The 17,536-nt window shown below is 32.9% G+C and overlaps 1 protein-coding gene across 2 annotated transcripts; it reads right to left on the bottom strand.

The window, feature by feature from the left end:
• Window positions 1-4,766: 4,766 nt before the first annotated feature.
• LOC142611374 (peroxisomal fatty acid beta-oxidation multifunctional protein AIM1) lies at window positions 4,767-15,612 on the bottom strand. 2 transcript variants are annotated; one of them, XM_075783489.1, is made up of 18 exons: window positions 15,360-15,612; window positions 15,201-15,272; window positions 14,994-15,056; window positions 14,812-14,868; window positions 14,611-14,678; window positions 14,417-14,498; window positions 14,250-14,305; window positions 13,292-13,594; window positions 12,918-13,004; window positions 11,433-11,607; window positions 10,680-10,801; window positions 10,234-10,397; window positions 7,125-7,379; window positions 6,789-6,910; window positions 6,572-6,693; window positions 6,228-6,376; window positions 5,417-5,555; window positions 4,767-5,017 (listed from the first exon to the last, which is right to left on the bottom strand). In XM_075783489.1, exons 1-18 carry the CDS (start codon window positions 15,451-15,453, stop codon window positions 4,973-4,975), a joined length of 2,175 nt encoding a protein of 724 aa, XP_075639604.1. In that variant the 5' UTR covers window positions 15,454-15,612; the 3' UTR covers window positions 4,767-4,972. The 2 variants fall into 2 exon arrangements, with proteins under 2 accessions (XP_075639604.1, XP_075639611.1); XM_075783496.1 differs by having other exon boundaries at window positions 14,611-14,700; window positions 15,360-15,428.
• Window positions 15,613-17,536: the final 1,924 nt, after the last annotated feature.

Below are 17,536 nucleotides of genomic sequence, written 5' to 3'. Positions count from 1 at the left end.
AACCCTATGAAAATTTTGCAGCTGAGATGAAATGCTATTGATGATACTACAAATGATTGAGGATGCTAAAGATGATCCCTGCAGTGCATTGTAAATAGTCAGTGGGTGTAAACACCTCATTTTACAACTCTCATTTAACCTCATATCTCATTGCACCTCACATGCATCTCACTTGCATCCCATTGCATATCATCACCATATCACATCACAGGGGTAAAACTACAATTTTATCTGTTAGATTTCAAATGCGTTTTATGAAATAAATCTTGAAATCATAATGATCAAGACGACAATTCATGAGTCTTAATCAAACATTCAGATTGAAAGATATACATATATATATATATATATATAACAAGTTTTAAGAGTTAATGTGAACTTCCATGAATTGAGTTCAAATCACATGTGATTATGAACTAGAGACTACCCTCAACCCCCAATCTTGTTCTCTTAGTTGTGTTGGACCAAACCAATGGTTTTTACATCTCTTGGTTTTTACTAATGTTACCATTCCTCCTAAGTTAATGGTTTTTACAATAGAGTCACCACTTATTTTAATAGAAGAAAAAAAAAAGAAACTAAAATTGAAAAGCACATTTTTATTGATGAGTGAAATTGAATATACATCTCTTGAAAATAACTAAAAAATTACATGGCTTTAGTCCTAGATACAATCTAAGAAAAAGTACATGACTTGGTTTCCTATTTACATTCTAAAAATTGAAAATTATAAGGAAAAACGTAATCTACTTACCCTTGATCTAAGTTTGGAGGCTAAGTTACAAAATGGGAAAGGTGTAAGGAATCCATCTTACTTGGTGAAACCAATTTTCTAGACTTTTATGGCCAATTGCATATCACATTATTTAACAACAGTTATAGCATCCAAGAACATGTGATTAAAGACGTTGAAACAAACATTCATAGGCATGGTGAAAACCTTATTCTTGGCATGTAAAACATCAAAGCAAGGTGAATATGTGTGTGCCACTTGATAAACCCTTATCTAAGAGCATGTGAGCATGGTATTTCAATTGAAAAACACTTCGTACATGTTTAAGATGGAAAACTAAGGACAACCTAGATTTAGCATGCTAGCATTCAAGAACTTGTGAAAATTTTGAAAATAAAAGCATGTTTAATTAAAAAGAACTAGGGTTTCATTAAAGAGAGAGGTTTGAAAACCTTACTTGCATCCACTAGTACTCCCAAGCAAGAAAGCTTCTCTAGAGTGAGATTTGTTAATAGGAAGTTAATAGCTTGAGACCAAACATTAATCTCAAATATAAATGTTTTTAGTGTCAGATTTACTTCTTAAGTTCATTGTAGAATTGTAAGTTCTAGTAAGCTCAACTAGTAAAGTCTCTAATGATTGTATAAGGAATATGGGATTCAATCTCTACCTACACCAAAAACTGATTGGTGTCTTGGTCTGATAATAAAAAACTATCATCAGGAGTAGACGTCATTGATTGAAACTCTCTAAAAAAAATTCATTATAGAATTTTTTTTTTCCTTCCTAATTACTTACTTTTTTTTAGCTAGCTTGTTATATTTATTCTTAAATATATATATATATATTTATTTATTTATTTATTTATAAGTGATTTAACATTATTTTATGTTTCATGTATAACTAGTGGATGAACTATGAACGTAAAGATTTATATATTCTTCAACTTATATTTTTAAGTGTTTTCCTTGTTCATTTATTTGTATAGGAAGAAATACAATAACAAGTGTTAAAAAAGTATATTTTAGTTTTTTTTTTTCTTTTGGGTACATGAAAGAAAAAATGGTCATATTGGGCTAACCCAACTCATAAAGAATGTAAGGATCCGACTCCCCTCTAATTAAAAATTCTCTTATTCCCTCCCACTTCAATCCGTATAGAAGACATGCAGCAAATGAAAAATCGAACGGTGAAAAACAAAGCAGCCTTGAAATGTTATTTATTGCTTTGTTCATGCACATTACAACCACCTCCCTTGCAAACCTTCAGCCCATACACCACTGCCACTGTCACTGCCCTTGGTAGCAGACGGCAAGGTAGCCATCGGAAATAGTGCCGGAAACCTAGAAGTTATTGGAGTTACCGGCGCCATTCCAAAAAGCTCTTGGTGTTACAGCTCTTCTGTAAGGAAAAAAAAAATAAAAAATCTCAAAATGTCGATTTCATCTTCTGGGTCATCTATATTTTTTGCACAAAATCCACAGAAACTCTATATGGGTCTAGCCGATTTTCATTCAATACTTGAAAACCCACTTTCACCATCTGGGTTTTTCTCCATTCCTCTTCCTCATGAATTTCACCGAAATTCACTTCCTAGATTTTGGGTCTCTCAGATTTAGACATAACTTTTTGGGGTTTTGCTCCATTTCACTTCAAAGTAATCGAACCTCTAGCATTTACAGCTAATTAGCCAAATAAAACATATTGCCCCTTTGACTTGGTTAAAACAAAGCCTTATCTCATAGAAGTTTTAACTTGGTCTCGTTTCATTCCCCACTGGAACGTTAATTAGTTGGTGTCGAAGAATCTGCATATAATCATGCAGTATAGAATCTATAGATTAATCCATCTGGACTATCTATGAAGGATGCAACTGTCATGTTTCTAAGTAGAATTTCAGATGGCTCTGCTGCCAAGGACTGTGGTGTATGGGCTGTGGGTTTGCAAGGGAGGTTGCTGAAGGTGATGCAAACCTCAATCGACACGCTTTGAGACCCAACAAAAATATTGGAATATTTAATACTAAATGATGTGAACCTCAATCGACACGCTTTGAGACCCAACAAAAATATTGGAATACTTGCCCAAGAAAGCTAAAATTCAGATTTTTGATAGAAACCTTGACCCAACGTTTATAATTGAAACGCGAACCAAAGCGTATAAGTTGGCCTCGACCCAATGATTATAAAGAATCACGAACCAAAGGTATAAAGTTTGAACGCCACAAGGAAGAATCCTTGATAAGTTCACAGTTCTTGAAGAACCAAAAGAAGCAAAGCCTCACCTTTTCGAATTTTATTCAATAATTTTCTATGAAAAACGTTTACAAGCATAAGGCCTATTTAAGGGCTCCAAAACTCGATGACAAGAAAATATATTCTAAAATAACTCCTAATTGATACCTTACCATATCTGTAATCAAATTTGACCTAAAAAGCATTAAATGCACCTAAAAACAAGGAATTAAATCACCTAAACCTAAAATAACGTTTTTACATAAAAATACCAAAAATAATAAATTACAACAATTAAACGAAAATTGTGTCCTCATCGACCCCTCCACTTGAAACAAACTCGTCCTCGAGTTCATCTTTGAAATCTGAAATCTTCCACTCCAAATAAACAAATACTTCGAATGCTTTAATGACTTGATCCTGTTATGAAACTTGAATCCTTCATAAAGTGTAGCAGAAAATTTCTTCTCATCTACTTTCAATTTATTTGCAACATCAATCAACAAAGGATTGATAATAAAATTAAAATTTTCTACTCCAAGAAAATCAACAAATTGAATAGTCATCTTCAACAAATCAATTGAGACTAGAGGATTGTGAGTTGTGGACTCATCCTCATAATTAACCTCAATTGAATCTTCCACAATGTTCTCAATAATTACCATCTTTTTTTTTTCTTTTTTTTTTTCAAGTTTTTTTTTTCTTTTTTTTTTTAACTTTTTTTTTGGTTGTTAACAGGAAATAAAAGATAAAAGGATAGAAAACTGATTTTAGAACCTGTGCTCTGATACCAAATGATGCGAACCTCAATCGACACGCTTTGAGACCCAACAAAAATATTGGAATATTTAATACCAAATGATGTGAACCTCAATCGACACGCTTTGAGACCCAACAAAAATATTGGAATACTTACCCAAGAAAGCTAAAATTCAGATTTTTGATAGAAACCTTGACCCAACGTTTATAATTGAAACGCGAACCAAAGGTATAAGTTGACCTTGACCCAATGATTATAAAGAATCACGAACCAAAGGTATAAAGTTTGAACGCCACAAGGAAGAATCTTGATAAGTTCAATAGCTTCTTGAAGAACCAAAAGAGAGCAAAGCCTCACCTTTTCTGAATTTTATTCAATAATTTTCTATGAAAAACGTTTACAAGCATAAGGCCTATTTAAGGGCTCCATGAAACTTGACAGACAAGAAAATATATTCTAAAATAACTCCTAATTGATACCTTACCATATTTGGAATCAAATTTGACCTAAAAAGCATTAAATGCACCTAAAAACAAGGAATTAAATCACCTAAACCTAAAATAACGTTTTTACATAAAAATACCAAAAATAATAAATTACAACAATTAAACAGTAAATTGTGTCCTCATCAGAAGGTGTGGGTAAAATTGAAATAAATTACATTTCGAGGTGACTTTGTTTTAGACCATCTGAATTCCCAACAACCAAACAAATCAGCAGAAAGGATTGTTCAACATTTAACCAAGTGTTCTTGATAAGGAAACTTTGAGCATATTATGGCTACAAACAGTATTACAATTCCATCACAAACATGTGTCATCCTCTTCACCTGGCATCTCTACATTCCACTTCAAGCTAACGAGAAACCTCCTTTCACCTGTATCTTTGCATTTTACTTGAAACTAATTATAAACAATTCCAGAGCCTTCCTCCTCACCTGATGTTTCTCTTTAAACTAACAGGATTAATTGGACGGAAGAGATTTGTTATGGTTTAGTTGAGAATGATGACAATAAAGATGAGGAAAGTCTAACCCTGATTCCAGGAACAATAATAATAATTTTATTAAAGAAAGACAATGTGTTTGCTGTTGTGGAAAACAGCAAACACATTGGGAAACCAACGTCTTATTACTTCAGAACTTCTGTAAAAAAATTACAAGCCCGAAAAATAAAAGACACCTTTATTTCTCTTCTTCATACTCAATGTGCTTACTTCAGGTCAGAGTGGATGTAAAACCACTGCTCACAAGCGTGACTTTGATGTTGGAGATGGTGAAGAAGGCACACTCTGCAAGAAAAGGCAACAATGTCATTCACTATCATTTTCCCCCCAAAGAGAAGGTTTCCTTTCCATGAGAGGGAGAGAGAGAGGAATAGTTTATCAGTTTTCTTCCACTATAACCAGAAGCTCTGTAAGTCTGTATTCTCTTAAGAATGACGTATTATCATTGCAGGAAGATAATATCATTAGCATACAAATTTTTTCCCCTGTTCAACGCCAATTAACCATTCTAGGTAACTTTAAATCACAATGAAACAAACAACCTGACCCATGAGACATCAAAATTAATGCCAGGGTGAATTAAACTCTTCCCATCAGGCAGAGAATAGTCTGTCTCTTAAAGTTGAATTGGTCGATGTGAAGAAGCAAATGTTAAAAGAAAAGGAAGGATAATAGGGTTCTTACCAATGGGATGCCTCTTGTTGCTCTTTCTTCCAGAAACCTTGATGGTTCAAAGAAATTTCCATACAGTTTTGACCATTTCTTCAGACTTGCATAAATTTGGTTAGGCCCAACGGTATCTGCCCAAAAAACAATACCACCACTGGAACAAAGAGATGATTGCCATAAGATTATTAGATAATTAATTTTTAAGCGAAGGCAATGTAAGAGTTGTAAGATGCCAAGTTTATGATTCGATATAATACATCTAACAATGCTATATGCAACCAATTATATCTCAATGTCCCATCTTTTAGATAAGAATTTTGTGGTAATCTGTAAATCGTTATTCCTGAGAATGCAATTCTCATTTTTCCAGAATAACCATCCATAGAATATATCATGGCCCCTCTTTACGTAGTAAACATATTTTTATAAGTCTGCAGATTTAGTAGATGGCTGGGTGTACCAATAAATTTATCACACACAAGATATATACAAGTTATTGCCACAGGACAAATCAGCAATTTGTAATTAATCACAAGAAAAAAGTCTCAATTATGATTCAGGGATGCCTCCAGGAAAAATATATTAAGTGGACATAACTATGATACTCTATGGATGAACTCAAAATGAGCAGACTGGTGACACATACATCTTTGGCTGAGCATACAGAGATAAATAGTATTGCAAAATATGTAAACACCAACTAACTAAGATGTATATATAATGAAAATATTTTAGGATTGAGCATCTAGAAAAGTTTGCAATAGGAAGAGAAATTATTCAAAAGTCCAACCAGAAAGAAGAAGGTAATGGCCATAAAGTCACTCACCGGAAAGATGGAAAACTCATTCCAAGAACAGATGCAGTGTCAAGGTCTGATGCTCGAACAACTACCCCTTCATCTAAAACACGACATGCCTCATTAACCACTGGAAAGAGTATCATCTCCACTATTTCTTGGTCAGTAACAGATATAGGCTGCCAGCATTAAAATAATCCCACAAACACATTAGTTGCAGTTCCAACCAAACCTCAGGAAGAGATTATCGTAATTATGTCTTACAAGGAATGCAAAGATTAACAGTAGCACAAGTGGGCCAATGACAACTTGAGGCAGTATGATGCTATTTCATGCAAATGGAATGTTTATATACTGATGTATACTAATAGTACCTTTCCACCGGGCATAATATTGGTTAGCCGTCTAGACTCCTCAATAATTGGTAGCACGGATGGGTCAGGTTTTGGCTTGCTCCCCCTTTCAAAAATGTAGTATCCTTTCCCATTGTTTTTACCTTGAAAAAAAAAAAAAAAAAAAAACATGAAAAGCATTAGCAACCTTGAAACGGTAAGTAAGATTTATATGTGTGGTTACAGAAGTCCTTATTACCATTTCTTCCATTTTTCAGCAAGAGTTCAACCAATGGTGACGAAAATGAGCGATCAGAGAATGCATTAGCAAGTACTTTCCCAGCTGCCATGGCTACTCCATATCCAGCTACGTCTTGAAGCCTGCAAATCAATGACGCAAGGACATTAGCATCATATTTCAAAATGATTATTTTTTTAGACTTTCCATGTAGTGAGGATGAAGAGCTTTAAGGCCCAACCAGGAAGCAGTCCTAAAGAAAAAGAAGAATACAGCACTGCCAACATGATCACCACATGCACATTATATATGTGAAACAATATAACACAAAGTATAATGTTAAGGAAAGAAGAATACTGGAATGGACCCATGGGGAGGCCAAAACTGCTGATTGCCCTGTCAATTCTGAACACGTCCACACCTAAATTTACCAGAAGATGTGCACCTTGCGAATATGGGAAAAATGTCCGATTGACTGCAAAGCCAGCGCAGTTACCCACTACAACAGGAACTTTCTTAATGATTTTCCCAACTGTCATGAGATCAAGGATTACTTGAGCAGATGTCTTCTCTGTCCTTACAATCTCCAGAAGAGGCATCACATGAGCAGGACTGTTCACAAAAAAGCCATGTTACAGAGTGTATACAAAAGGCATCACAAACTGTTTGACTCAAAGAAGAGTGCTACTGGAGTAAATTAACACAGTAATATCATTTGGATACCTTGATGCATTGCCACCTATAGCACACTGTTAATAAACTTAACAGCATGAAAGAGAACATTTTAAATCATCCAAAAGATATAACATTTAGATAAAAAATCATGATCAGTCCATAAATAAAGGCATGCCTCTTTCACCCCAGCATTAGTTTAATTTGTCATACTAGAAGGTAATGACCATTACTTTCACCAAAAATATATTGAGCTAAGACTCAAGATAAGTTCCGTCAATTGATATGCATATTATACCCCGGCTTAATATCTTAGGCTCTTAGCACAATGAGATTTTAGTTTTCTTTAAAATTTTCCAACATTTCCTGATTGAAAAAAATCACAGAACCTCTGGTAATGGTAGGTTGGCATCCTACAGTTATGCAACTAATAGTACGACAAATAAATCAGAGCTTTCTAAATGGAAATAAATATTTTCCCTCCTACAAGGGGTTGGAAATTCTTGTCACCCAATTTATTATTGGCAACCACTTGAGGGAAATATATATATATATATATATATATATATATATATATATATATATATATATATAAGCAAATACCTCATGTGAGAGAGCATGAGGTTCTGCCATGTAGAGCATTCCTTAGAATTCTCTTCATTTAACCTTCCACCTCACCAAACTTTGCATTTATCTCGCCAAATTTTGCATTTAAATCAAAGTATTTTTCAAACATACACACATATATATAAGTTGGGTTCAAGTTACACTATATAACTTTAAACAATGTTTTACTACTTAATATTTTTTAATTGGATACGAATTTTGACAAATCTACCATTAGATTACATTATCTTCATATATTCTCTATGATTGCAAATTTTCAAGATGATCAAAAATCAATAGTCATGTCATCTATCAATTGTTTAAACTCAAGTTTTTGTAGTTAAAATAATGCATAAAAATAAGTTTATAGATCGAATGGTAAATAATATCCAATTGACAATAAAATTGACATACATATTGAAAACATATAGAACATGGAACTTGAACATTGAATAGAGTTACACCCAGCGTAACTTGAACCCAAACTTTATATATATATATGATTGGATTAATTTTCCTTAGTGTCCACTTTTCCATACTTCTAAAATTAACTCTACTGGATAATTAGATAACTGAAAATTTAATAATAAGACAAATTAAGGATTTAAAAGGTAAATAAAAAATTAAAATTCAATTACATAAAATTAGGACGATAGGGCAAGTTAAGGATATAAAGTTTAATTTATAAATTTAAAATTTAAAATTCAAGTTCAAATTTCATAAAATTTGGACACATTTTATACTCAAATTCGCAACTTAAAAATATTATATTTTAATTAGAAAAAAAGACATTCTGAACACACACATAGCGCACATGATTTATAAAGAAGGAATTTATATGGTTATTTTTGTTAAAAATTTATATAAAAATAATTAATTTGGAATATTTATAATAAAAAAATTTAATTGATTTGGAATATGACATTCTTTCTCATATATAGGCTTTGCCAACAATTGAATCAAAACCCATCATGAGACAAAAGTGAATTTAATAACATGCAATCAACAATATAAAAAATAATTGTTCACTTGAATAATTAAATATCTTTTTACTGAATAAATAATTAAATATTTATGAATTCTTAATAGTCATATGTTCATATTTTCGATTGCATTAATTTTAAAAATCGTTATATGCATATATAAAACATACAATGTAGCAGCCTCAATTTATGCTATATAATTACAAAGAGTATTAATAGGGTAAATACCTTTATTTTCATATATTAATTATTTATACATAGTGCACTAATTACTTACATAAAATGAATTTCTATTTTTTATTTTCCTAAGATTATATATAAGAAACAACTTATTTGGAATATGATATTCTTACTCAAATTTAGTTGCACTGGAAATAATTGAAAAAAATTCCAGCAAAAGATAAAAGTAATATTTTTATGAAAAAGAAAAATGCAAATTTAATAAAATGAAATCAAGCATATAAAAAAATAAAATAACTCTATGCTTAAGTTAGAGGAGAATAATTAATTATTTGTCTAATTGCTCAAGCAACAGGTTCAAACTTTTAATTATTTCAATGTTAATAATTTGTGTTTCCTTTTTCTAATGATATGATATGATATGTAATGTAATATAATTGAAGTTGTTTCCTAAATATATGTAACATAAGATAATTCCTTACAAAATATTTCAAAATGCACTGGGCATTGCAGTGGATATCGGCTAGTGGTTTTAATACTAAAGTATCTCTTCATGAGGAGGACATTTCTGTCATGCAGAGAAGTGAGTTTATACTTCAGATTATATCTATGTGATACAAGACTCTCAGAGTTCAATACTTTGATAGTTCCCTTCCTTGACTGAGCGCAACTAATAAGCCTTTTTTTTTTAATGATAAGTAACGAAAAAGACTATGTAGCCTTTTTTTCTTTTTGAAGGGGGCCATTATTTTTCAATGCTAAATGCATGATCTGTGATGAAGGCCACATATTTGATATCTTCCGTCAAAAAACTCAATGAAGATCTGCATTGTCCAGTGTAGTACTCACAGGTCTTATTCAATACCATTATGAAGTGTATGTATCAACCTTTTACTTAACAAAAAAAAAGCATATGTGTCAACCTTTTACTTGCAACAAAAAAAAAAAGCATATTATCAACCTTTTACATTTATAGAGCATATGATAGAAAGCATTTACTAGCAAAGAGAAAAGAAATAGGTCACCTGAAAAAATGTGCCCCCACAATGCGATCTTGAGAGCTTGTCTTTTCCCCAACTATGTTGAGGTCAATAGTAGATGTATTTGTTGCTAAAATGCAATGGGCAGGGCAAGCCTTCTCAATCTCACTAAATATTTTTTGTTTTAAAGGAACACTCTCAATGACAGCCTGCAAAAGAGGAAAGTGTGAGCACTTACATATTATCTGGCTCATCTATTCATATGATATTTCACTATCATAAAACACAAGATAGAGAGTGGATAAATAGAAAGCATTGAGTAAACATCACTAATTTAAAATATAAAAATTTGAGTAAAAATTATCAGAATAACACGCATTCTACTGTCCACAGCTCCACGTCCCATTTAACAAGCAAAAACTAGCGATGCCAGCAGTTTGTAGATGTAAAGTTCCATATTTTACCATCATAAGAGATTTGAGATAACCCACCTCTATGACCATATCCACATCTTTAAATTCTGAGTAGTCCAATACACCTTTAAGCATTGATAAGGTTTTTTGCACTTTATCTTGTGCCAACTTTCCTTTTGTTACTAAGCCTCGAACATTTGCTGTAACAGAAAATTCACGAAGTTTCTATCACATAAAACATTTCAATGGTATTATTCATGAAAAGACTGCAAAAAAATCCCTGTAAATAAAGAATTTGAAAGACTCATCCTATCTACCTTGTTAATGGATACTTCATCCTTAATTCTAAGAGACCATAAATCTTAGTGGGGGTCATTTCTTTTCCTTGTTGAAATATAGGTCATTCAAAAAATTAACTGCTATAAACTGGAATGTTGGCATATAGATTGCATGTATTGCCCCTATAATCTAAATATCTCAGTATATTAAGTTAGAAATATTGCAATTAACTCCACAATTATCTATGAATGGCCGAAGTTACAATATTACTTCACTTATCTAAGAGTAAAATTTCCTGTAATGTTTAAGTTGCACAAAATGAAAATAATCATGTAAGTTTCTCTGGCTAATAAAATTCCAAACTATAGGTAGGTATAACTTTTAGCGTCACAATGTTTAGACAACACCTAATTGCTTCTCATCAATCATAACAGGTAACAATTTAATTAAGATTGTCTGAACTATGTCCTTCCTATTGAAAAGCATACTATACAAGAATATAACATTGTGAATCTCAACAACTTCTGTGGGAGAGAAAAAAAAAAAAAAAACCTTCTACTGATTTTAATCCCTTCAGAAGATATTCGGAGTTGACTTCCTTGAGAACTACAGAAATGTTGCTCAAAATAAGAGCTGTAGCTATGCCAGAACCCATTAGACCTCCCCCAATAACAGCAACTTTCTTTACATGCCTTGGTTTAAGCCCGACATCAGTGACATTAGGCACCTGTAATAGTTAAAAGACATGTTTAAGAAGGAGAAAAATGAATCAATTGAATTCAATCTGTTCATACTAACCAAGACAACTTACTAAAACTCATTCAAAGACACTTAGACTTAGTACATCAAGCTTAAACTAATTATACGTATACCTCCAGAAGCTAAATAAATTTACAAGGTCCTTAATGACCCCAATGACCAAGATATCTATGAGGACCTTACATCACTAAAATTTCTAAATAAAAAATCTTCCCCTTTTTTTCCTCTTTATCTTGAAGTGGGTCTCTTGCTGCATTTTCTTTTTCAAACTTATCTCTTTACACATACCAAGCTTGAATTTTCATTCTTCAATGAATGGCCACTAGTCTTACAATTTAACATTCAGTGTGAAATTGGGAAGGGTTCATATTGCTGATTATTAACAAGTCCAACATAAAGAATTAAGAGTTATTATTAATTTAAAAGGAAATTGTATATATAATAGAAGGTTGCAAAGACAACAAACATACATGTTAAACCAGGGGAAGGTGGGGGGGGGGGGGGGTTAGTAGATTTTGAGTTCTTTTTCCTTTTCAACAAAAGAGTATTAATTGGAATCACATAAGCAAAATAACAATTCACCACATCTAAAGGAACTTTATACACCTTAAGTAGCCTTCTAATATTTTCTTTTGAATTAACACTAGAATGGAACAGAGGTGCTTTGCAGAGTATGGGTACAATCTTGTAATGAGCAGGTATTGCAAGACATGACTAGGACAGAATGAGGCTTGAAATAGACAGATGCAGACAAACTATGATTGAAGTCAGCATATATCACAAACACATTATATACAATTATAAGTTTTATACATTCATAAGAACTACATAAAGTTGCATCTCATGTTAAGTTATATAGTTTTAGAACAATATCCTTTACAAGAATCATGAAAACCGATTTTTAAATAAGAATTTGTTAGCAAACCCGGGTAAAATTAAGTTTGACAAAGTTGGTCAAGTAAAAGAATCGCCACTCTAAGACAAAACCACAAACCATCAGATACTACAGCCCCTAACTTTCCGCAAATTCAAGAGCCAAAAGCTCGGGAAACTCTATCATTTTCAGTCAAATTTTAATGAAATTGCATAAAGTCAATTTTCAATGTGATATAATGATGTACTAATAAAAAAATGTGATAAAATGAAAGTACAGCATTTACAATATAAGAGAATACAAAACCATCACCATCCAAGCAAGGATCATGCATATATAATTCATTCCTATATTGAAGAAACTAGAAAAGAGCTGGGAGGGGGTACTAGCATCACTTCTAGTACCTTGGATGTTGCACGTTGGGAAAAAAAGGCATGAACAAGTCCTTTTGAAGTGTCTGATGAGACTACATCATTAAAAACTTTTTTCTCCTGCAATGAGATTTTCGCCTATTAGCACATAAAAAAGGAAACAAGCCAGCTGTTTCATAAATATTAACATATGAAGCCCGGGTCATCAAGCATGCCTACTCAAGCAAACAATAATAACCATCTGATTCCAAAAGAGAAACAACCATATATATATATATATATATATATATATATATATAACAAGAGACAACCATAAATTTTTATTAAAAAAAAGGACACAAACTTTTTACTTTGAAGGAAGATTTAATTTACACAAGTATAAAAATATCTCCCAAAACCAAAAATACCTGTAGAACTCCACTATATCCTCCTTGAACAATGCCCACCTCAATCGTATCAAGGCAGACCTGATGCTGAGGCATATTTGGGGCAGTTTTTCTGGCTTGCTGCCTTGCAATATTTATTAGATTGCGTGCTTCAGAAAGGGAACCAATCTTGTCTGTCCTGTGAAGGGAACGGACCCATGGTTTGCGCATATTTGCTATGTCTAAAGCCCATTGCCGAGATACTTTTAGCAACTCTTCAGAGGCCACAAGAGCATCAATAAGGCCTAGCTTCTTCCCTTCTTCTGACATGATTGGTTTGGATAACTGCACTTATATTCAATTGGATTTATGATAAAGGAATTCAACCACTCACAAAAGAGAGACAAGTTCAGGTGTAGAGTATGGCACTATGACCGCAATCAAAATTATTCAGATAGAGAGCATGTGTTGCAGTTTCACTGTTCCCACAGCATATTTGCTGTGAGCAATCGGTTGCTATGCACTCATTTTTCTATTTGAACATTCATTTTGTTATTGTTAAATCCACCAACAGACTACCATCTAACCAAAGCAAGATAAAACAAATGTTGAATAAGAAAAAGCGTTAATTCTCTCAGCTTGCCTCTCCTTAAATCTAATACAATAATGTAATAAGGCTATGATTTTACATTTAAAGGTAAGTTTTTCTTATGAAACCATACTGTTATGAAGCAAATTCCTCAGTTTTCTGCCCTCTCTTACTAACTAAAGTGATTCGATCAATACATCTTCTTCCTCCATTCCTAAACAGTAAGTGCCTCTCTCTGTATCTCCTTTAGATAAACAACAACAAAAAAGCCTTATAGTCCCAAAATTTTGGGGTTGGCTATGTATCCTTAACAGCCAAAATTTGGGTCTGGCCATATGTATGTTGTGCGCCTTACAACCTAGCATCTTTATTAGTAAGTTGGTAAATCGCAGAGTGTAGTAAGCCAGTTACCAGCATTATCTCAATAGCCTTTGGCAGTCCTACAAGCCTTGGAAGACGTTGTGTGCCTTATAAAATAACCAACGATTTAATAAATGAGTCAGTAGTTATAATAAGTGAAAAATTCAACAATTATAATACGGGTGTCTGTGTGTGTGCATGTACAAATGCAGGTGTACCTCCAAGCCCTGGAATTACTCCAAGAGTCAGCTCGGGCAAGCCAAGTTGAGCTCCTGGTGCTGCAATTCGTGCATGGCATCCCTGAAAGGGGCATATAAAATAAGGTGATTGTGCAAAGATTCTGATAATCAAGTTTATAAAGAAAAATAAAGGAAACTGCTTTTTTTTTTTTGCCTAAGAACAAAACACAAACCATTGCCACTTCTAAGCCACCTCCAAGAGCAAGTCCTTCTACAGCAGCAACTATAGGCTTTTTGCAATCTGGGGTTATGAAGAAACAAGACTAATGAAGCCAAGGGTTAAATTGAGAAAGAAACTCAAATAATAGGCTTTGGAGGAATCTTAATAATAAGCTCATGAGAGAACCTACTGGTTAAAGTTGAGAAAATAATACCTTCGATTGTGTTGACCACAAGGGAAATCGATACATCAGGCATAACTGAAGCATCGCCTGCACAAATAAATACAGCAATGAATTCACAATTACAAAACCCAAAATAATAATAATAATAATAATCCACATTTTCTATATAACTCAACTGCACAACAGGGTATGTCAAAAAAATAAAAGCGTACCAGTCTGGTGAACCTTCTCGAAAACATTAATGTCAAACCCAGCAGAAAACCTCCCTCCTTTGCCTTCAATGATCAAACAAAAATCAGAATTTCAAACCTATCTTATCTATCACTCTCAACATCTTCAAGTCTCATAAAACGTATTAAAGTCAAAACAATCAATAAAAACCGAATTGATTTGATTTCCATTATCAAAAAAAGCATTACCAGTCAAAACGATAGCTATCACATCATCTCTCCTCACAGCCTCGGCGAATTTCTCCTGCAAACCGTCAAGAACTGCACAAACCAACACAATCTCTCAGCTCTCAAAACTATTTCACACTTTGAAGGGAAAAAAGAAAAGAAACACGGGGTGGAGCTGACTTGGAATGGCTAAGGCGTTCACGGGTGGATTATAAAAGGCAATGATCGCAACGCCATCGTTTCCGACCTCCAAGGTGACCCCTCTTTCCATCATAGCTTCGAAAGAAAGAAAGAAAGACAGAGACCTTAGGGTTTCGCTTTTTCTTTTTTTTCTTTTTTTTTTTGAGGAAGAAGCTCGGATTGATTGATTGTGAGTTTTGTTAGGAAGATGATCGTTGTTGTCGTTTATGTATGGAAATTTGGAATGGATTAGAACAGCTATTATTAGAGCTGACAGAGTGTGTTATTATATCATATGAAATGAAATGTTTTTGAATTGGGTCAGTGGCGTTATTATTGGCATTGGGTGGCGTTTTCCACGTTGTTGTGTTTGTACTACTGGGACCGATTTTTATTATCATCATGTCTTCTTAGCCAATCAGATTTCCTTCCTCATGCGTTCTTCTTCTTGTTATCAATTTAGCATAGCACTCACTGAATTATCGATGACCTCTTTTTGACTCTATTAAATAAAGTTATACTAAATAAAGACGAAATTACGAGGAAACGGCGTCGATGTCGATGAAAATATAACGTGAACATTGTTATCAAAAAAAGAATATAATGTGAACATTGGATTGGATTTCTTACCTAATAATAACCGCTGTATGGTTGGTCCACGTTTCTCATCTAGCGCTATTCATCTTCACCAAACGTTTTAAAATTTCAAAAAAAGAAAAATAGGATTTGCTCAATACAGGATTAGAGTATTCATATCTAACAATTTTATATATATATATATATATATATATATATATATATATACACACAAACACTATTATTATTATTGTTATTATTATGATTATTATTATTATGTCGGTGCGATTCCTTGTCATGCCCCAAACCCAGGGTCTAAAGCATGAGAGTTGCACCATTAAGAGCGAGAATGTAAGAGATTTTTTTTTTCTTCTCATTGACACATGATAAGAAAAAATAACCATACTAAATCTTCATATTACAAGTCAGAAATCTATAATAAATTTACAAACAATAACTCAAATCATGTGTCATCAAATAATACATGAATATATTTCAAAGCTCTAAATGGATAACACAAAACCACAATCCCTTCTAGAATACGCCACCTCAACATTGAAGCAAGGCCTACCACACCTAAGGTTAACAAACTTCAAGTACCCAACCTCTAATAGAATTAATTATGACCTCGTGAAACTTTGCAAGATTGAGTCACCAACCATTTATGGCCCAATCTCCCAATTTAATATAGTACTCCAATCACCATCAATTAATTAAGTTCTATGCCTGACATGAAGCTAATTTATTTGTAAAACTGTTGGAGATTGGGATGAGCTAAAACCCAGTAAGTAGCATAATTAATAGGGGTGGGGGAATGCAAGTCTCAAGATAATTGGAATTTTACAAAACATGTTATACTTTGGGAATTTCAATGAAAATCCAGCAAATTCATTTTCATTGGTAAAATGACAAGAATGATTAAGACTATGCAACACAAAGCTTTCTCAAAATATCTCAACATGAAACTACATACTAGATGTTAAGATTAGTGCCTTTAAATCCTATTGTATGATACTATGTATAACATTATGTATTACTTAATGTTGTGATTAATAAAGTTATTTTATTATTATCTAAAATAATGGTAACATGAATATTTGGACATTATCATATAGTCCATGAGTTGTATAGTACATGATTTATGTGATTTAGTCACAGAAGATATAGATCACAAGTTCTTTGTAAACTTAGAATTATAGTTCGTAGTCGATAATGAAATTGGGCATTTCATCAGCAAATATTATAACATATCAACTAAGATGATTTGTCTTGATCATGGAAGTGGAGACTTCTAGTTGATGTGTTGATATGTTTTAAGAGTTAAAACATATTGAACTAGACCACTGTGAGATTTATTATTCTCCTAATGATTGTCAAATGAATAATAAACCTCACGACTTCTATTTACATGAACTCTTAATCCTGAGAGAATAATGGACATGATCATGAGGTGTAGGTTGCTTTGATATATTAGGAGTGAGATCTAAAGTTACGATCAAAACCTCAGTATGTTAGGCAGCCACATTTAGTGTTGATGAAACATATATTCTCAAAATGAAATTCATAATCTCTTAACGGAGATATAAAATATTCCCTTGAGC

Source organism: Castanea sativa, chromosome 1 (genome assembly GCF_040712315.1).
Source record: "Castanea sativa cultivar Marrone di Chiusa Pesio chromosome 1, ASM4071231v1".
NCBI classification, from domain to species: domain Eukaryota; kingdom Viridiplantae; phylum Streptophyta; class Magnoliopsida; order Fagales; family Fagaceae; genus Castanea; species Castanea sativa.
Note: the sequence above shows the minus strand (reverse complement) of the source record. Positions and strands in the feature narration are given on the sequence as shown.